General features: G+C 38.9%; 2 protein-coding genes across 2 annotated transcripts; one reads left to right on the top strand and one right to left on the bottom strand.

Moving 5' to 3' along the window:
* The first annotated feature begins 530 nt into the window (after positions 1-530).
* On the top strand, positions 531-9,653 carry LOC145768431 (uncharacterized). The gene is made up of 5 exons (XM_082579922.1): positions 531-570; positions 6,939-7,060; positions 7,489-7,644; positions 8,585-8,785; positions 9,554-9,653. Exons 1-5 carry the CDS (start codon positions 533-535, stop codon positions 9,604-9,606), a joined length of 570 nt encoding a protein of 189 aa, XP_082436048.1. The 5' UTR covers positions 531-532; the 3' UTR covers positions 9,607-9,653.
* A 1,077-nt stretch (positions 9,654-10,730) lies between these two features.
* LOC145768821 (uncharacterized) lies at positions 10,731-20,760 on the bottom strand. The gene is made up of 8 exons (XM_082580421.1): positions 20,615-20,760; positions 20,118-20,213; positions 19,698-19,879; positions 19,287-19,388; positions 18,818-18,927; positions 17,376-17,501; positions 15,917-16,401; positions 10,731-15,437 (listed from the first exon to the last, which is right to left on the bottom strand). The coding sequence occupies exons 1-8, from the start codon at positions 20,708-20,710 to the stop codon at positions 15,129-15,131; spliced, it is 1,506 nt and encodes a 501-aa protein (XP_082436547.1). The 5' UTR covers positions 20,711-20,760; the 3' UTR covers positions 10,731-15,128.
* Positions 20,761-20,944: the final 184 nt, after the last annotated feature.

Here is a 20,944-nt window from a genome sequence, read left to right on the forward strand (position 1 = left end):
ATTAAAAATCATAACTAAATTGAACAAGGAACTGCTAGTGTTAATAACATAGCAACTAGACAACTCAATAACTCATCATGCCTATGGTAATGTTTTGTAATAAACATTTCACTTTTATTACTAGCACTTTGTTCTTAGCATAGACTACAATTATTTGGCTGCGTAGCTGAGTAGTGACAGCCCTAGCTCAACGTTCGAAAGGACCCCAGTTCGACACCGCTCAAGGGCATGCGACTGTGTCCACGGCAGGACACTTAATGGTATGCCTGAAGGTGAATACGAAGATTGATTTCCTTGCCTTTTGTTGTAAATTGTAAGGTTACAAAAATATTGAAGCATCATATGTATCCAGATCTTCGGATACGATATTGTATAGCTTGCTGATCACAGGGAGGGAGTTTTTATCTGGCTAAAAGTAATCATCGCTGCCTGCTTCATAATGTATTTTGGAATATAATATTTCGAACTCCATACTACAGGATCTTCATCAACCAACAGTGCTGTGGTTATCGCTTTGGTGGTTATGATAGTCATGCTTCTAGCAACAAACGGTATAGCGATTTATCACTGGTAAGTAATTTGATCAATTTCATTTTTTTACACTGCTGTGACACTGCGACACAACCTATATTACAATGCCAACTGTCTCATTAATCAACCTTCAGTCTACCAGAAGCAAGGCTCTAAGTCATTTGCATTCACAGGGGGTATGTGGATCATTTTGCGAGCTGGGAACTTTTTAAAGGGCTTAAGAACAAAGAAAACACGGGGTTTTCTTTGGATTTGTATTGTTTTCTTAACAGATTTCTTAGTTTTTTGGGGAGGGAGAGCAAGCTTTTTTTCATACATCTGGCCCAAGTTGTTTTCTCAAAGGTCTTTTGTTAACGTGTAGCCTAGTGTTCCCGACAATTATTCACCAAATCAAACGTCATATAAAACCGTTCAGGTCTACTGAATCTTAGCGTATTACGTCATGGAAATTGCTAGAAAATGTCCAAATATTGTACCATCGTTCGTAAGACCCGATGAAACATTGCATCACCACCTTTGAACACCTGTTTGAATTGCGTGACAATGTCTTTCATTATTGCGTCACAGTTACTGTTTACGTGAGTTTGAAATATCGCAAATTATTCTAGTCATTCGTAAAATGGTTGCTTGAAAGTTGGAGGCATATTTAACTGTTTGCTTAGTGCTTGCCAGCTGGATAAAATTTCCGTCTTTTATCTAAGTAGTTTGTTGTAGTGACAAGTTTTAGTAGTGTACGGTGTTGCATCCCAATTTCGACAGCCAGGTGGCTAATTTTACAGAAATACAATTTTGAATAGACGGTTTCAAAAGAGTGTTTCTTTCGGTCATTACATTCAGACAAACGGATCCGAAAATCTTATGTTTTCAATTTTCCCACGAAGAGATTATGGTTTACCGCTGTGACCATAAAGAATAAAAGACGTGTTCTTGTCAGTTGGTAGGCTGCAGAAGCATAAAGAATAAAAGACGTTACTTTGTCTAGTGTTTGGTACTGAAGCAAAATAATAAAAGACGATTCTCTGGCTAATGTTTGTACGGAAGCACAGACAAGACATAAATAATAAAAGACGAAGTTGGTTGGTAGGCTACAGAAGCAAAGAAATAATAAAAGAAGATCTTGTTGGTTGGTAGTCTACAGAAGCAAAAAAAAATTAAAGACATTTCTTTTCAGTTGGTGCTGAAGAACTTCAAGCTAAAAATTAAAGGCGTTTCTTTGTTGGTTCTGAAGAAAAAACAACATTGACATTCATTGGCAAGATAGAAGATTAAAGACAATCCATCTGTGCTTGAAGATTCAAGTGGACAAATCCAAGCAAGTTTTGTGAAACTTTAGGACTTCATATACCCGTACAATTACGGTATTGTGCATTTAAATTCGTTTTGTATTTTTACGGTCTTTGGAGTTAAGTTTTTTATAACTTAATTTTGTGTGTTTGTGTAACTTAATATTTTAATTGTTAAATTTAGCCCCAACATTTAATATGTCTACACTCGGTGGCGACAGGGACTCGACCGCCGTCGACTCGACTGAGTTTAAGCCTAATGATGTTCTTTGCGGTCGGGCAGGCCATTCTGGGGAGGGACCCATTAACGATGAGGCTAAGTCAGTTCGAGAGGCCCGGCATCTTAGACGGGATATTTTGACTCAAATTGGGAAACTTTCTGTAGCCCTAGGTTCTTTGAGTGATAAGCAGGAACTGTTAATTTTTAGATCTAAGTTATCTACTTTAGAAGAGGAATTACGGCATTTCCATGCTCTTTTGACTAAAATCTTTAACTCTGCGATCTTGGCAGAACTTCGTGATAGGGTAGACCCCGAATTTAACTCGTTAAAAAATAACTTCGAACAAAAAGTAAGTGAGTTCTTAGATAGGTTGGATGCTGACATACATCCTGAGGATAGCGCCTCAAATGTAAGCACTAGGATGTCTGAGAGCTCGTCACGGATAGTTGCACAAATTAACCTGCAGCTAAGACGAGAGGAGCTCCAGATACAAGCTGATGCCGAAGCGAAAGCTGAGGCCATACGAGCTGAGGCTGCCGCGAGAGCTGAAGCGAGAGCTGCTGAGTTCGCACTCAAAGACGCACAGTTGAGGGCTGAACAACGTAAAGAGGTAGCTTTAGCTGAATATCGATCAGAGTTGGGCTCCCGGCGTAGTTCTAAGAAGGGCTCTTCTAGGCATTCCAGAAGTGAACATCAATCACAGTTTAATTTACATAACCTTTTCCAGACGCCTGTTCAATCTGTAAGTGGACCAGTGCAATCCACACGTTTTCCAGCTGTTTCAGGAGGTCTCGGGGCCGCGGCTAAGGGTCTTCCGAAGGCTGTTGAGCCAAGGCCTGCGAATTTTAGTCGAACTCCTCCCCCAGAGCGTGCAGGTCACGGGGCCGCCATTAGCAGTAATGCTTTGCCCCCTTCACAGTTTTCTGCGCCGCTAGTTTTGGATCGCCCAGCTACACGTAATCTGGGTGGTTGTGAGCATGTCGCGTAATGATTTTAACGTGTGTGAGGATCGTGATCAGGCTGTGCATGTGACTGAGCCCCCTCAGCCCCTTAAGGGATATAGCTTGTCTTCTCCCGCTAAATCGAGTTCTCAACAGCAGGATTGCTTTTTTGAATACCAAAATAGTAGGACGTTTTTCGATAAGGCGGCCTTGATTGGTTACGATGGTAATAATATGCCATTTATCTTCTTTAAAAATCGTTCTGCGGCCTTAATGGCAGCTTCGCCCTTTAAAGGAACTCGTTTGACTTTGTTACAAACAGCTTGTGTTAGAACAGCTGCGCAAACGATTGCTAATTTGGTTTCCGTTACTCCTGGCTTGTCAGAGGAAGACAGGATAGAAATGTCGTTAGCTCGCTTGTCCCAGCGTTTTGGAGTTCGTGGAGGTCTTTTTGCCGAACCGGAAATTCAATCAATCAATCAATCAATGTTTTATTTGTCAGTAACAGGAACATAGGTACATGTTTGAAATATGCAATATACACAGTACAAAAGTTACACAAGTTCCCATACCGACAGGGAGACAACGAGACGAAATTAGAAAGTATCGCTATGGTAGCAAATTGACTTCGATCTTTTCCAGTGATTTGAAAGAGTTTAAAGATGAATTGTCGCAGTGTCTGCTTTACGCGCAAGCTTATGGTCAGCGTGACAAATTGGAAGGACGTTTTGTTTTGGATTTGGCTAAGCGACTCCCGTTTGACGCTAAGCAGCGTTATCTTGACTTTTTAGGTGATCAGTATGGTGGCACTGATGAGCCTACTTTTCAGAGTTTGTTTGAATTTGTAGTACGGGAGGAAACGCGCAAGTCGACTGATTTTAGCATTATGCTAATGGGCGATTCTAGTGAGTCGCAGCATTTTAAAAAGTTTGGCAAAGAAAAATTGCCTTTATGTCCGGTTAGGCAGACGTCAGTAAAACCCCATGATAATGTGATTTCAGGGAGTTCGCAGTACTCGACTGCTGTTGGCGCACCGCGCGGTGGTGTGGCCTGTCGTAGTGCCATACCGGCATGTTTTTATTGTTCGTCACGTGGTCAAGTTGAATATCATTTTTTGTCTAATTGTAAAGAATTTTTGCGCTTGACACCTAAAGATCGGAGAGATGTCATTGTGAAAGCTGGCAAATGCTTGAATTGTTTGCGCCAGCATATGGTTAGGGATTGCGCTCATGCAAACAACTGTCGTAAGTGTGGCCCTAACAACGATAGGAAACACTATTTTTTTCTGCATGATTTTTATGTGACGTCACGTGATTCTCTGGATTCGGTTGGGAAAGATGATGCTCGTGCCAGAGTTCCTGTGCGTAATGTTAAGATTGGAAATGTTAAAGCAGCTTTTAACCGCATTACTGCTGCTCGTGTTTTGAATTCAATATCTGGCAAATCGAAGTTGGTGTATTGTCAGCATGATCCTGGTTCGCAGTTGACTTTTGTTTCGAGTGATTTGGTGTGCGAGCTTGGCGTTAAACCGTATGACAAAGCGTCGTTTAAAATGGATACTCTGGCTGGTCAGAAACCTACTTGTGCTAACCTTGTTAAAGTCAACATCCAGTCGTTAGAGACGGATGAACTGTTTTGTAATATAACTTCGGTGGTTAACCCAGCTTGGGCTGACGACGTTAAAACTTTACCGCATAAGCAGGACTTAAGTGGTTTTCGTCATTTTCATGACGTGAATATGTTTCATTTGAATGATTGTAGTACTGTAGATTGGTTTTGGTTTGGTTTTTGGATCTTTATCCTCGGACTGACAAAGCCTTGATAGGTTATTCCTGGTACTTGTTCGCATACTTGTAGAGGCTCTTGACGCAGGGCCGGTTACCGAGATTGGCAGAGTGAAGTTTTCCGATTGTTGAAGTGTTGTTGCGGAGAAATTATTCCATTCACTAGGTGCCGCTGAATGGAGAGCAGTCCTGAAATGCGTTGCTCAAGCGCACACCCCGAGAGTCGAACCAGCGCCGCGTGATCTTGAGCCCGACGCGTAACCACTGAGCTAACGGGGCGGGACTAGATGTATTGATTGGCAACGACAACGCTTATTTGATGTGGGCTAAAGAAGAGCGTGTTGGTGAGAATCGTAGTGAACCACATGCTTTGCTCACTCCTCTCGGTTGGTTGGCTTGTGGTGGTAAGTCACCCTTAGATGAAAGCGTTGCTAACGTGTGCAGAGTGCAGACGTCTTCAGAGTCGGATGTCATCTCTGGCTTTCAGCGTAAAATTGAGTCTCGTGATATGGAAATAGCAGACCTGAATAAAGTCATTCAGGATTTGACGTTGCAAAAAGGAAACCTGTAAATTGTCTCGCAATGACATTTTGGCTAGAGAACTTGTTGAACCGAATATTGAGTTGAAAGATGGTCGATTTGAGATACCTGTACCGTTGAAGGAAGATATTGATTTACCTAACAATTTTGTGTTGGCGTCAGATAGAGCTGTTGCTTTAAGGAAGAAAGCTTTAAAAGAACCTGAACTTTGTGATTTCCTTACTGACACCATGAAAGATCTTAAATCTAATGGCTATATCGAGCGTGCTGGTGAAGCAGGAAATGTCAAGGGATTTGAATGGTATTTGCCATACTTTGTGACGTCACAATTGAAAAAGCGTATTGTTTACGATGGCAAGTCTGAATTTCGAGGAACTTGTGTTAATGATGTAATGTTTTCGTGTCCTGATTCGTTAAACCCTCTGGCAGATGTCTTGGCCAGATTTCGGCTTAGTGGATTTAGTTTCGTGGCCGATATGACTGAGTACTTTTTTCACATTTTGGTCTGTTCAATACGTAAGCCCAATTTGCCGTCTGCAACTATGATGAGAGTACGGGGAAAGTGAAAGTAGACTATGTGTTGAGGGATATTTCGTGCCTCGCCCCCGTAAAGAACACCTAAGTGTTAGGGTTTGGGCCTGGTTTTGTCTGCGGTGGCCGACACTTGTCTGAGGTGGCCGACACTTGTCTGAGCCCAGAACGGTGGGTTATTATCGCAACCATTGTAGGCCTATATAGCGTCATTTTAGTGTGTACCTATGGTACCAATTTCATGTATCGTCGTGTATTATTCTTAATGTTGTTCATTCTTTGCATGCCCCTTGTATTTACGTATTAACTTAAACGTGAGTGATTCAAACAATTTGTGTATCGTGTGTTTTTATTCATTGGCTCACAATTGTCGTCAATTCTTTTTTAGTTATGCCATGTCAGACTGTCATAACTAGGGGCCGCTATGTTCCCGACAATTATTCACCAAATCAAACGTCATATAAAACCGTTCAGGTCTACTGAATCTTAGCGTATTACGTCATGGAAATTGCTAGAAAATGTCCAAATATTGCACCATCGTTCGTAAGACCTGATGAAACATTGCATCACCACCTTTGAACACCTGTTTGAATTGCGTGACAATGTCTTTCATTATTGCGTCACAGTTACTGTTTACGTGAGTTTAAGATATCGCAAATTATTCTAGTCATTCGTAAAATGGTTGCTTGAAAGTCGGAGGCATATTTAACTGTTTGCTTAGTGCTTGCCAGCTGGATAAAATTTCCGTCTTTTATCTAAGTAGTTTGTTGTAGTGACAAGTTTTAGTGGTGTACGGTGTTGCGTCCCAATTTCGACAGCCAGGTGGCTAATTTTACAGAAATACAATTTTGAATAGACGGTTTCAAAAGAGTGTTTCTTTCGGTCATTACATACAGACGAACGGATCCGGAAATCTTATGTTACAATTTTCCCACGAAGAGATTATGGTTTACTGCTGTGACCACCTAGTGCACCTACACTGAATACTTCCGCATGCAAGTAGTTTCTAATAACTTAACAAACACGACAACAATATGATCAATATCACAGTTTTCATTCCTGAACAAAAAGTTTATTTTAACGCTAGTGGTCTTTTTGGGATTTTAGGAATCGTGCCAAAGTGAGAAATAGAATATTAGTTGAACTTCGAATTTCTAAAAGTTTTGTTACAAAGGAAGTCCAGACCTCAAACTCCCTTTGCACCTCATTGGGTCTTCCTAATGTTTCAAGTGAGTTGTAATAGCTAAGTTTTGTTAATATTCTTTACTTTTGGTCACTGAGCTAAAAGTTTTTTTTCTGGGTAGGCAAAGCTGATGAAAAATATCAATTTACGTGGAGTTATTTATATTTCAAAATTTGAACCTACAGCTCTCCACCTAGAGTTCATTGACTCCCAAGTGATCCCAGGAAAGTTTTAAGAGAATTCGTGAATGAAGAGATTCAAAGAAAAATTATTAAAATTTTAGCACTAAAATTGATGCAACTACGAGCAATTTTGCAAAATTTATATTTCATGCAACTCTTAGATATTTTTAGTTCAAAGGCTTAATGACTCTACCGCAGTAGTCTAAGACTACAAGCGGTTGGAAAACACAGTTTTACATTGATACCAACAAAGTTGCTTTCAACCAATTATTTTTTAGTTTTTTTCTTCTAGGCAACCAACCACAAGCACCTCAAGCTCTGTTATCGGCCAACAATCCAAGCTTCAGGACGGATGAATATTCTAGCTGTTACATGACAATGGCCAGTCAGCAGAAAACTCCAAAAACACACAAAGATTCAGAGTACGCGGCAGTGTCTGGTAAAAAAGGTTAGTAGGCCTAAGTGTTAGTGTTACAGTAGGTAGTCTTTCCCTCAATAGATCGTTCTTAGAATAAAAGTACAAGAGTAATTTATTTTACATTGATTCAACTTGGGCAGGCGTTGATTCAATGTAAAAAGGGAATGGTTTGCGGGCTAGGAAGTTTTAACTTGTTTCGCTTTTTCTAATATCACATCTACTCTACTTTCGATCATTCATCTTCAATGTTTCTCCTCTCAGATTGAAATCTACTCTGACCTGGCTTTTCATTCTTCTTCTTCAACAGATTGATCCTGTTTGATCATCTGTGATCTCCCATATGAACTGCCTCCATTTTGTTCTGTCTTTTGTTTTTATTAGTGCTTCCGGCATGCTTTTTATTTTATAATTTTATATATGTAATTTGCTTGATATTGTCAAAATATTTCATTTTTTGTCGTCCTTTTGTTCGTTTGCCTCGCATCATCCCAGTCAACATTGAATTTTCCAACGAGTTGCTTCTTCTTATGTGTCCGAAATATCTCAATTTTCTGAGGTTAATGTTTTTAATCAGGCTCCATTTATTGTTTTTTGTTAGGAAAAAACTTTATTTGTTTTTCCTTCCATCCAGCTGACGCTGGATGAGGCTTTTCATTACCTATCCCGAAAAAGGAAAAATCTGTCTTAGGCTATATGAAAAAAGAAGAAGTTGGGAAAATTATAAGTTTGCATAGCCCGCTTTAGTTTGCACCTTTACTGGATACGCTGTAGAAAGTGTAGCATACTGAAATGTACTGAAGCTTACAATATAACTTTCCAAACAGATCTGTGGTATAAAAACTGACATAAGCTGCCTATATCTGCTGGTTTGTTAGTCTCAGAAAATATTGAAACTGTTCCCAAGATGCAGTTCTTATCTACCATGTTTTCACTTCTCGCTAAAGTTAGATTAAATATGATTCACTTTTAGGAGAACAAGCAAGTATTTCAACTACATTTGCTTCGAAAAGCGGTTTACCTGTCGAAAGAGCGACCAGCCGAGTTATCACGGTTTTAGATGAAAACAGTGATTATGCTGTGGCTTCTAACATCGACGTGTATGCTGTAATTCGTCCGCACGGTAGGGATAAACACGAAGTAAACGCAATTAAAGATGATATACCGTTACAGGGTAAGCAATCAATATTTATTTACTTTATGTTTATGACAAAGTTACTCTTAACGACAGTAGTCCGAACGTATTTGTTTAAGATGTCAAGCAGAAAATTTTGTTTTTCCAAAGAAGACGCATTGCATTCGTGAATACAGCTCGAGTACGGTATCTTAACGGTTTTGGGAACTTACAAGTCTAATAAAAGATAACCCTCTCTCCAGTGGCTCAAACAATGACGGTTGGAATTTCAAACCACCGACGCAGCACGCAGGCCCAGTCACTAAGTTAGTGCAAATTTTCTGCTTTTATTGGTGTTGCTGCATGTAGGCTACAATACATCATCTCATTAAAGTGCGTTGCTCAAGTGCACAAACCGAGACTCGAACCGTTTTTGCTTGATGTTGCTGGTGGTTTCGTTTATAGAGTCAAGTGCTACTGTACTCCAGTAAGCGATAGAAACATAAAATATCTGGGATATTTGAAGTGAGAAAAGTAAACTTAAATTTCTCATTGGATAATTTTATCAAAAGCTAAAACAATTTTATATTTTGTAATTTGAAACCATGTCGACTCATGAGCGGATCCAGAAGTTCAGCTTATGGGAGGCGATTTCAACAATATACAACGATCTGCATTAATCCGACCTTGCAAAAACGCCATGAATAGCCTACAGCTAGCCTACTTTTCTGTGTTTTAGAGGGGGCGATCACCTCCCCCTGGATCCGTCTCTGTTCGACCGGTCAGAAAACATCACTCAGCTTGTCATACAACATTTTGTTTCAACAGATGATGATGATGATCATTTGTACTCAAACCTTCAAATAACCACGTTTGACTGATCACATTTGCTTCAACGTTGAAACATGAGTATAGACTTCCACTTACGTCCAACAGAAAGAAACTTCTAACTATTACGAAGCTTGTTTGTTTACATATTGATGCTGTTTAACTCTGCAGTATGACTGTAAATTACCTGGAATTACATTTTTGTAAAAGGTTTTCAAGTCATACATGGAGTAGGCCTACACAGACCAAGAATACTAACTTGTCAATTTTATTTGTTCTTCGAGTCAAGCTTTAGATTGCAAGCCTCACATATGGACTGAGCCAACCTCTCGCTCGAAATGCTCTTTGCCTATAGCCTGCTTTACTCAGGCCAAAATTTGGTAAATGTTTAAATGACGGTACGCATAACAAATGCAAGCTTTAGCTCAGTTGTTTTTGGATCATGGCATCTGCATGCTGTGCAATTAGCTCAAGAGCAGGGGTTCCCAACCTGGGGGCCATGGAAAAGGAATACTATATAGCAAAATAAATAAATTAAAATTTAATAATTATGATAGTGTGTTGTATTTATATCATTTTAACTACCTTTTACAGTATTAACAAGTTTTTTAATTAAAATGACGTTTCTTAATTTTTTCAAAAGGTTGAAAAATATAAGGGGGCCATTGATTTTTCAAATTTTTTAAAGGGGGCCACGGTGTAAAAAAGGTTGGGAATGGGAACCCTTGGTTTAGAGATAATGGCGTGGCCACTTACTTGCTTTTACATCAATGAGCGAATGAATCTGTTGTGAAACAAAAACTTACCTCGAACTTTTTACCTTGGAGTTACTGTACGTATTTTTCACATACCGGTACGTAATCAAAATATGTGTTTTGAAATAATGCGCTGTATCTGTAACAATTACGTTATCTTACAAAGCAGTTTCTTATGTATAAAAATTTTCGTCTTCCGATGCTTGCTTGTTGTTGTTGTTGATATTTTAGTTATGCAATACAGTTTGTACATTGTTGTTGGTCATGTTGGGCTTAAGGGAATCTTTATCCACGAGCTGAAATAGCTCCTATGAGAACTGAACCCTCGCAGTTTCGGCCCCTTAAAGTCATTCCGGGCCCTATCCAAAACTGCCTCTTGGACCCCTTTGTCATCGCTACACATTGTGAACGATATATTACATCATGTTATAAATTTATTTACACCAAAAAAACTATAACGAACTGCGAGTCTAAATATTTCAAGAATGTTCGGTTTCTTGAATAACACACAAGCATTGTGACGGAACAGTGAATCAATAATAATAATAATGCGAAAAAGCACTTCATTCACACTTCACAGCATAAAGTATGGACAGAACATCAGGCTGTTTAGGCTTAAATGTCATGTTTAACAAATACATTCCACAAGCGTACAGCTTGATCTGCCCGCATCGATCGCATAAGTATGACAAAATAGGCGTGAAAATTGATTGTGAGCACACAGAAGCACTGCTGAGTAGTGATGCAAGCCGCGCCGCGTACGCTTTTGACTTTTTCGCGGCGTGCCGCGCAGCGTGGAAGGTTGAAATGACAAAGCCGCACCGCTTGCCGCGTAAACTTTCAAGAAATTAAACTTTCGTAAACGTAAACTTTTCAATAAAATTAGTTATGAAACTTCAAATTTAAATTGGAAACACGAATCAGTTTTTTTTCCTTCGGAAACCCTAAGCTGGAAAGCTATGCAAATGGCTTGGAGTTGTCAGGGAAGTTGTACGAATGTTTTTGGTTAATAGCCTAGCTGATAAGCTCAGCTCCCAGTTACCAGGCTGTAGGCCTAGCGCAACTACCGCATTAGTTACTATAACAGTTAGCCCAGTGAGTTCAGGCTGTAAGTTTTACTCTTGTGTGTGTAGTTCTGACATTAAAATTGCATTATTGCTTACAAAAAGTGTTCAAAAGTCCTGATACTGGATCCAGGAACATTCTATTTGTCTTAGCTTGTATTATGTCTTAGAACTTAGATCCATTGCTGATGATCTGGTTAGCCTAGCCAATTAGTGAACAACTGTACTGGTAGGTTACCAGTTGTATGCCATGGGTGCTTTTTGCCACAATTCACTTTCTAAAAAATAACGCGTTAAAATATTTTTTGAAAATTTTGCAATTTGCGGTGTGCGGTGCAGTGTCAAAGTTCCAGATAAATTGCGGTGTGCGGATAGATGAGTCAGTTGCGGTGCGGTGTGCGGATAAAAATTTTGGGTTCGCTGCATCTATACTGCTGAGTATCTCGAGAGAATAAAAATGACTTTTAGAAGATTCCACAAAGCATAAAAAATGTTGAAGACGTTGATGCATTTGCACCTGTGAAATAGCAGGAAGTGTTGCCATACGTTGATTCTTGATTGTGCAACAAAACAAAAGATAAACACCACATATTATGGGTGTTTTCTCAAAGACCTGTTTACACTCAGCGCAAAGAGAATTGGTCATGGAGGAATAATATGAAGGACGGTTATCAGCCTGCCCGTTCACAACCTCATTTTGCAACACTTTTAAATTGGAAGCACAGACAATCAGTGAAAGCACTTTACACGTGAAGGTTCACTGTCAAAAAAGGAAACAAAAAAACCAGCAACATGAAAGCGCAAATAAATCACAGGCAACCTCAGATCAAACTGTCTTAACTTTACTTTCGAAATATAAATCGCCTACAAAAGAACTACTAGAGATAATACTGAAAGACCGCTGAAAGTAAGTGGAATTAATGGGATCCGACCCTTGCGAACATGGAGTGGAGTGGAATATAAGTGGAGAGCCGATGTGCAATCTTTCTTGCATGCAGCTAGCCAGCAATCTTGGAGTGGGACGTATGAGTGTAGAAATGCTACACAAAACTTCCACGTTAAAAAACAAAACTCGATGATGATGACCTCACGTATGTAATGGCGCCATTTTTTTTTTATATATACAACGTCAAATCACGGTAATTCACGACGTAAACCGCCATGCATGGCCCAGTCCCAGTCAGCTGACTCGTCGTAAAGTCTATGTTGCTCCAATAGGACGTCACTCTTGTTCCTTGAACAAAGAAGCTCGAGGAATAAGTTTACAAACATAGGGACGAAAAACATCAAATATTTTTCGTCTCAATAAATCCTGAAGAGTACTAACAAAAAAGGAATTGTTCTAATCACTAAAATCTTAAAGTTTTTGTTCCCTATCCATTAGTATGGGATCAAAATTGCGTTGGAACCCGCCAAAACAAACAAGGCTAGCAGAAAACAAGACAATGAACTGGAGCGAATACGATTTGTGAAAGGCATTTATGCCTTACTAGCTACATTATAAACACTGCGATGTGTTTTCTGCATAAAATGATTCCACAAGTGACTAGCATCCTTGTGGATTGGAAAAAAGCACTGCAAACGATCAGTTTTATGAAAAAAAAAACGCTTCCATTGAATAAAAATAAAAGCGTTTAGACGCAAACAGATCGGTTAGATTTCAGTGCATCATGTGATAACAATTGTTTTTCTCTTCCGAACGGAAGCGCAACTTCCACAGTTGTGACGTCACATTCATAAATCAATGCATATCTATAAATGTAAACATCAACATTAAATCTGAGTTGAAGAAAGAGATTTTAGTAACATCTCCATGAAAATAGCAACGTTTAAAGGCACCTCAATTAAATGACAACGAGTCTCCCACAAGTCAGCAGTTGTGAACTGAGCATATGGCAGTTAAGAAAGCGACGACTGAGCTAGCAACATTTAAGCAAATGGTTGAAGTTGGTAAATGATGAAACTGAGCAAGCCGATACTCGGCATGTTACAACACAAGTCAGCAAGCGATGGCCAAGCAAGTCCGATGCTCGCTGAAAATCTCATTTGATTGAATTGGACAATAGCTGAAATGTACTTGCTGAATTGGAGCACTTGCTAAGTTGTCGCATGCCGAGTGGTCTGACGACCTGCTCATTAGAACTGGTCTGACGACCTATGACAATCCTAGCCTTCGCTACCATTCCGCACATAATCGAGAACTTCCCTTAAAGGGTGACATTCGATTGACTGACAAAGGGCAACGGTCAAGAACACTGTGGCATAAATCAGTGGTATGATACTGATGAGCCCAGCCTCATGGGCAAAACACGGTGTCTATAGCTGTCAATTCATGCTACAATCGGCTGCCGAGAAATACTTAATACCGTACTTCGAGTTTTGACAAGCGATTTGTTTGTGATGTGGAAACAGATGCAACAAACACAAGCCGACAGTAACACAATAAACTTATGTATGATGTATGCATAGATGAAGAACAACTGTATTTACTTTAAGGCACTGCCAGTAATAATAATAATGCAGAAAATATGTGGTTTTTATAAATCTACATTTTAATACGCACAGATAATATATTTTGCACAAATTAACGTATTCAGAGTGCATTAAATCTTTTATGTAAATGGCACAGAGCGATAGATACCCCTTCAAAAAGTATCATTTTCTTGTGGGAATACAAAACACGCAAAATTGGCTAAAATGGTGAAACAACATCAAAGCGATGTGTTTCCAGTGCGATAAGAATCCAGGTGCAATTGCCGTTTGTCATCCGGGTAACAATGAGTGAGTGCATTTCGTCATTATGACAATACAGTGAAAACTATACAAGCGATGTGACAAACAGTGAACGATACGCAACACCAGTTGCAATGACAGAATGATAAAGCACCAACTGTATAAGTGGAAAAGTTTCATTGTATAATTTTCATTGTTGTGGAAAGATTCAGGGAAATGTAAAAATTAAATTCACTTTTATCGTAACGGTGAAATGAAATACACTTGTTCGGTATTTCTATTTACTGTCAACCTTTGCTGTTTTGATTAAAAAAAATGTGATTGCTACATTTCCCTGAATAACAACAAAAATGTACCTCATTTCGGAGGCAGACATGGTCACCTCTGATGGTCTGAGAGACATGTTCAGAGAGAGTAACGACATTTTATGAGTATCCGAAGACTGATACAGAAAACATTGGAGTTTGGGTAATTGGGGGTGAAGAAAAGGGGGCAATAGACCAAACAAATATATAAAATAAACATGGAATAAAAAAGCGCGTTGAAAATCAAAGGAGAGTTTATTTTTTCTCATATCCTGGTTGAAGATTGAGATTAAGTGGACAGGAAGGTAAGGAAGCCAATCTTCGTGTCCACCTTCAAGCGTGCTTTTAAGTGTCTTATTCAAGATATCACAGTGGCGTGCTCTTGAGGGGTGTCGAACTGGCACCCTTTCGAGCGTCGTACAAAGATATGATCTTATCAAGGTTGAAGGACACTCGGAGCCAGGTTTCACTTCCAAAGAAGGCGGTATGTCAATCCGATGTCAACTCATGCAAGTACCCAGTGAGTCTTCTTCATTAGACTTCAAACTTTGTGTGACTCACCAGCCTGTGTTTGTGGCGAACCCCCAACAGCACAGCATAAATCATTGTGTTTCGACCTGCAGAGCATGTGGATCTCATTGACCCTGATATGAAGACATTGCACTGGTTGCAGCAATTGGGAGATATTGCCTGAATTTCTGCCTCATAAGCAAGAAGATTAGACTTCGGAAACCATTGATTTTGAGACGGATGTTATGGAACTGGAGGTAGAGAGTGCAGGGAGCTTTTTGCTCTTCATGGCTCCTTTGGTAAGGTCCTCAGAACTTGACATCCAGTCCACCGTATCTCGGATTGGAGGAAGTTGAGTGTTTCGAAGTGATGAGGAAGGAGGACACTCCATTACTGTAAACAATGGTTTAGGGAGAGGACGTGAGGATGTATCTTGAAGGGGCAACGAGTTGGATGCTTTTTTCTTTCTCTTTTTTCCGTGTTTCGGAGGAAGTAAGTCAACAGACAATGTATGAATCTAAACAAAATCAAAAATCTTCCGTTTAAATTCAATCAAAAACAATATGAAACTCATCTGATTCGTTTCCACTATGTTCGGTTCAATGAGAGGATATTTATGTTCCGATAATGAGAGCTTACTTCTGATCATTTTGCATGCTTGTAGAGGCTTTGAACCACTGATGCCGGTTCGCTTACCGAGGTTACAGTCTCAGTTAGCTCAGTCTGTGAGCTTTCCTTGAAGGGCGATGCTTACCTGCACACCACCGGAGTTGAACCAATGTCAATTGATCTTCTTAACGCTTCTTCGTTCGCAGTTGAACCAATGTTTATTTACTGAACTATCGGAGTTCTCCAAAAGACATAAGTTTTAAATTTAAACGTAAACAAGCAGTAATTAGTAACCGTACATTATCTTGCTTGTTTTTCACTGATTGCTGTAAATCCGATTTTGCATAAATAGTTACTTACAAAAAGCACTGATTGCTACAAACTCACCTGAACATCAGTATCAGGAACAACATTTGGAAGGACGTGAGAACGATCCATGGATGATGATTCCTTGGAGTTGAAAGACACGCGTGCTGATGGCTTAGGTGCTGACGTTGAGGAATGCCCCGAATCATCATCGTAACTTAGATTACCGCAAGACAAAATGTTATTGGAATTTGCATTCATTGACAAAATATCCCAGCTAGGATTTTCCAAGGGGGAAAACACGCCGTTGGAGTATCCGCTTCCCAATGTCTTCATCAAAGGATGTTTCGGCAAAGAGTCTATTTCTTTCTGACTGTGTACGAATTGCTCATCAATCGGATTGACATCTCTTCCGGAGGGTTCCACTACGTCAGTCACGTTGTTACAACCTGCCCCGCTGTCAGATTCGACCTGGTTTGAATGTTCTTGCTGTTGCTGACGTTCTTTCGCTTTCTTCCTATTCATGTCTCGCTTCACATACTCATAAGTGGTAATACCCTTGTAAACTGCAGGAAAAGAAAATATTAAGTATGGGTATTGGGTAGACAATAATAATAATTAATTCACCTGACTTAAATTGTTTTATATGTTTTCTTCCTATCTAGGCTTAGGCCTGGTGTTTAAAATTATAGATTAAGTGGATGAGAAAGCAACGACCCTAATTTTCGTGTCCACCTTCAGGCACGTGATTTTAAAAGTGTGTTGTCAAAATACAACTGTTTGCTTTTGAGCGATGTCAAACCGGCGCCTATAATCGAACAATTCTCAAAATCGGGGAGTTACATCTCACCCTTCATCCACTTCATTAACCAACTAGATTGTAAACAGTATGTTTCAAGTAAATGTAGAAACTCAAAAACCGATAACCTCACTAACGAGATTTGTGTATTCGACCGAAAACTTCCAAAAGTTTGCAAATTTCCAAGATGAAATACGTTTGAGAAGAAATTTTTATGAAAGAATAAAGTTTCGCGTAAGTTGTCACCAAGCGACATATTTTATTATTACTTAATAAGATTGCCATAAGAAAGGCTTTATAAAACATAGCTAAACATACAGTAAGCACCTAAACTTTTTACAACCCTCACAACACAACTGAAAAGTGGACAAAGAAAAATGTGAACAAGAGCTTCGCGAATCACGCAAGAAGCCAACACGTCGACTGTGCATAGAGCACGCAAGATCAATTAAACACAACCAATCAGAAGAGAGAATCAAGAGTTTTACAATACTAAGTAAACAACTGCTTGTTTCTTAAATGTTAATGTCACGGTTTATCATGAAAGTTTCAGGTTCTGCAATACTGAGGTGTACTTCATGTCATCGCATATATTTGGTTTCATGTTGGTTTCGTTTCGGTTAAAGTTATTTTCACTTTACATTTCAGTGGGCCAATGATCCATAATTAATTCAATGAGCCAACGATTTGTAATTAGCTGTTCTACAAAGTTTTTGTTGCCGATTGCAAAATTCAACTTACTCAAAGAAATGTGGAACGTGAACAACTGCATGAGAAGCACAAGGGCGATAACCAAGAAGAGAACTTCAACACCGATGAGAACCTCAAAGGCAAGTTGCGATGAACTGGTAGTGCTCCACCAAACATCTGCATGGGATGAAAATATTTGATTGAGTAATAGTTTTACCAGGGTTATGGGGTCGGAAGGGTTTTGGCACTGGCATGGCCGGAGTCAGAATCGTTAAAAAAGGGCCGACTCCGACCACATACAAAACAATGAACAATTAAATTTTTGTTTCCAGTCTTTTTTCAAAATATTGTTTCTTGTTCTCTGTAGCCTATGGCGCTCTAAAACTTTACCAGAAGGTAGAAGTGTTTGTTCTTGTCAACTATTGTAAAAGTAGCCGTTTCAATACCGATTGCAACAAGTGATACTGAATTTTATAAAAAGTGAAAAGAAAAAATCTGGCAACACTGAAGTCGACCAGTTAGAAATCGAGATGTTGGAGTCGTGTATTTTTCGCCCAACTCCACAGCGCTGAGTTTTGCGGCAGATCAAGTAATTTTTTAAACGGTTTAATAGCGACAATTTTATGAGCTCTGTATGTGTAAACACTGGCAAAACAGTAACAGAAAGTTGAGTCCGTTCTCTTAAGTTCAGATATTTGGTGAGTAGCATGTGAACAAAATAGTGCTGTATCTTCAGTCTTTTACTCTAATCACATCAATCACACTTGATAATATTTCTTCTCTTAGCAATCCGACAATATCCTTACAGATTCTTTTGATCTTCCAGGAACTATTATATAATGACGTTTTAGGGCATACGTTCGATGTTCAAAATTTGAATAAGTGGCAAATTTAAACATTAGACAAAAACACAAACATACGAATATACAGAGTGCACCGCGATAGAATGGTACCCGGTCAGTTGGTCGACAGGACAATTGGTCGACAGACAATTGGTCGACAAGACAGTTGGTCGACAGGACGTTACGTCGACAGAACGATTCATTTTAGGGTTAGGGTTAGTTAACTAACCTTAACCCTAACCTAACTCTAACTCTAACCCTAAAATGAATCGTCGTCGACCTAACGTCCTGTCGACCAACTGTCTTGTCGACCAATTGTCCTGTCGACCAAATGTCTGTCGACCAATCGACCGTGCACCGATAGAATAGTATGGCAAGTTATAGCCATCCAACCACAAAGTGACGTTACTACTTTTCACAGCCAACATTCACATCTTTCGAAGTTTTACCATCCTTTCCAGTTCATTGACGTGATGGGATATCGCTTATTGTTACTGGTATTATATTTTTCGTCTCGTACATGATCATAGTGATATGAAAATATGATATTTATGAAACGTTTTCTTCTTTAAAACCGGGTCTAATTGATCGACTTTAAAACATATGTACAATGTACGTACATACAGTATAAACAAATGGAGTAGCACTCACATTGATTTGAAGGCTTGAAATCTTGAACAAAGTTAACAAGTACAAAGAGAGAAGCAACGAGCATGCCAACACAGCCGAGTATAGCTGACAATAACATTGCTAGAAATATTCTGAAAAATTCAATGTGTCACACACTGATTGTATCAGCAAAACTGAGGCGGCGACCAGTCAGGTTTGTTTGCATAGTGACTGGATTAACATTGGTATCAGACAAAGGAAAAAAAACAGTTGTATTTCATCAGTGATTATTCTAGTAATATGGAGATAACTTATAGACCAAGTGTTTTTCAGTCTTTAATGTGCCACGAAAGCTTTTTTTATTAAAAAATATACAGTGAAACACCAAAATACTGGCAAGGTAACCACAGCGCTTTAACCAATGACCAAATGCCTTTAATATTTAACAAAAACAAGTTTCAAGCAACATGGGTTTGTTAGGTCATGAATAATTAATGTAAAATGAACGTACTGGTAATTCTTTTCACCGATACAGTTGTTCAGCCACTTGCAATGGTGGTCAAAGACTGCTACACATTTGTTGCAAACGCTACAGTGTTTGCTGAGGTTCCCTCTGTAAATAATGCAGTTTCGTAAATTTTTAATCACTTCATCTTTACACAAATTTAAATGAGCTACAGCATGTTGGTTGAGGAACATATCACTGCAGTCAAGACAACAGAAGCTACAGAACTTCAGTAAGCTTCATTCGTGCAAGCCTAACCTTAAAAGAATCTGTTTTCAAAAATTGGACAAAAAATTCAATAAACTTCAATATTTTGTGATGAATTAAAACGGCAGTATGTTACAAAGCCTTGTGATGTTACAAAGATTTAGTCTGTGGTCCAAAAAGTATTCCAATTTCAACCTATTTCAAACTCACACAAGCACTTCACATATGTGGCAATAGTCATCTTCAATGACATGCCGGTGCAAAGATCTGTTGAACGTAGGTAGAGGTCTGTCTTTGTTCAATATTCTCTCGCTAGATTTGGCATCTGCTGGGTTGATAGAGGTGGCCCAGAGGTAGCATATAATATGTAAAACGTAAAATATCCCAACACACTGAAAAATCAAAACAAAACATTTTATTTAAACAGAAAAATAGAAGTAATGATCTAGTTCAAATCAATGCTTTAATGACTTGTTAAATTCATTGATAGTCTGATTTATGAATATTATTTCCATAATTAAAGTTATATACTTTTTTTTCCTTTCATAAAAACACCTTTAGGATTTGTGCACTCGCAGCAATTTCGATTAAAGTTTGGTATAAAAGTCTACACTGCAGAAATTGACTTACAATGTAAACAGCTGGCCACAATCTAGCTTCAACTGCCAGCGCAACTACACCAAAGAATATGAAGCCAATGTAGACCTGGACGATCCATGACATGACCTGCATAACAGTGTTAAATTAAAGGTCCGTCATAAAAGGCAAGACACAAGAACGCAGATTGTCGTTTTATAAAACTTCTGCTTTTGAAGTCTATTTCGTGAATCAATTCATATATTTTGTTAATAACAACATCAAAAAAGCGGCTAGCGTGGAAGCTACACCGTCATGGAAGATGCACTCTTCTTCAGAACGTTCCCTTCTTCACAACATCAAAAAAAACTGAAATTCTTTTCTGCCGCATTTAAGAACTACGCTTAAATATTTTCTGTTGCTAGTTTTGACAACGTTTGAATAACGTGATTCAATCCTACTACTTTGTTGTGAGTCGTATGCTTATGGTACAACAAAAATAATTCTTTCAACAAGGTCATGCTATATAAAAACCTAAAATTGTCGACAACCTGCAGTGGATTCAATGGTAGAGTCCACCCATTCCATCGAACAAACGAATTGTTCCCAACAGCATGGACTTTGCTGTCACCAGCACCACAGCACATTTCAAACCATTAATGCAATTCACCTATTTCACACTTCCTGATGGCAAAGTTACTCTAAACAATAATCACAATGGCAATACTTGAAATAGAGGGCTGTGTGCCTTATATTGTGTCAAACAAACACAATTAGATTGTATTACTTCCCAACAAACATTAACACAATTATAATAAAAACAAGAAGCCAATCAAAAAATATGTATATTTAATATAAATCCAACATTTGAAGCATCTACA

The sequence above is a fragment of the Aplidium turbinatum genome, chromosome 4 (genome assembly GCF_918807975.1).
Source record: "Aplidium turbinatum chromosome 4, kaAplTurb1.1, whole genome shotgun sequence".
Lineage (NCBI taxonomy): Eukaryota > Metazoa > Chordata > Ascidiacea > Aplousobranchia > Polyclinidae > Aplidium > Aplidium turbinatum.

Excerpts from the sequence above, each read along its gene's own strand:
- LOC145768431 (XM_082579922.1), top strand. The coding sequence starts at position 533 with ATGCTTCTAGCAACAAACGGTATAGCGATTTATCACTG. Across the intron at positions 7,061-7,488 it reads GGGTCTTCCTAATGTTTCAA|GCAACCAACCACAAGCACCT; the intron begins GTGAGTTGTAAT and ends TTTTTCTTCTAG. Across the intron at positions 7,645-8,584 it reads GGCAGTGTCTGGTAAAAAAG|GAGAACAAGCAAGTATTTCA; the intron begins GTTAGTAGGCCT and ends ATTCACTTTTAG.
- LOC145768821 (XM_082580421.1), bottom strand. The coding sequence starts at position 20,710 with ATGTGCTGTGGTGCTGGTGACAGCAAAGTCCATGCTGTTGGGAACAAT. Across the intron at positions 20,214-20,614 it reads TACCATTGAATCCACTGCAG|GTCATGTCATGGATCGTCCA; the intron begins GTTGTCGACAAT and ends ACTGTTATGCAG. Across the intron at positions 18,928-19,286 it reads ATCGGTGAAAAGAATTACCA|AATATTTCTAGCAATGTTAT; the intron begins GTACGTTCATTT and ends TGAATTTTTCAG.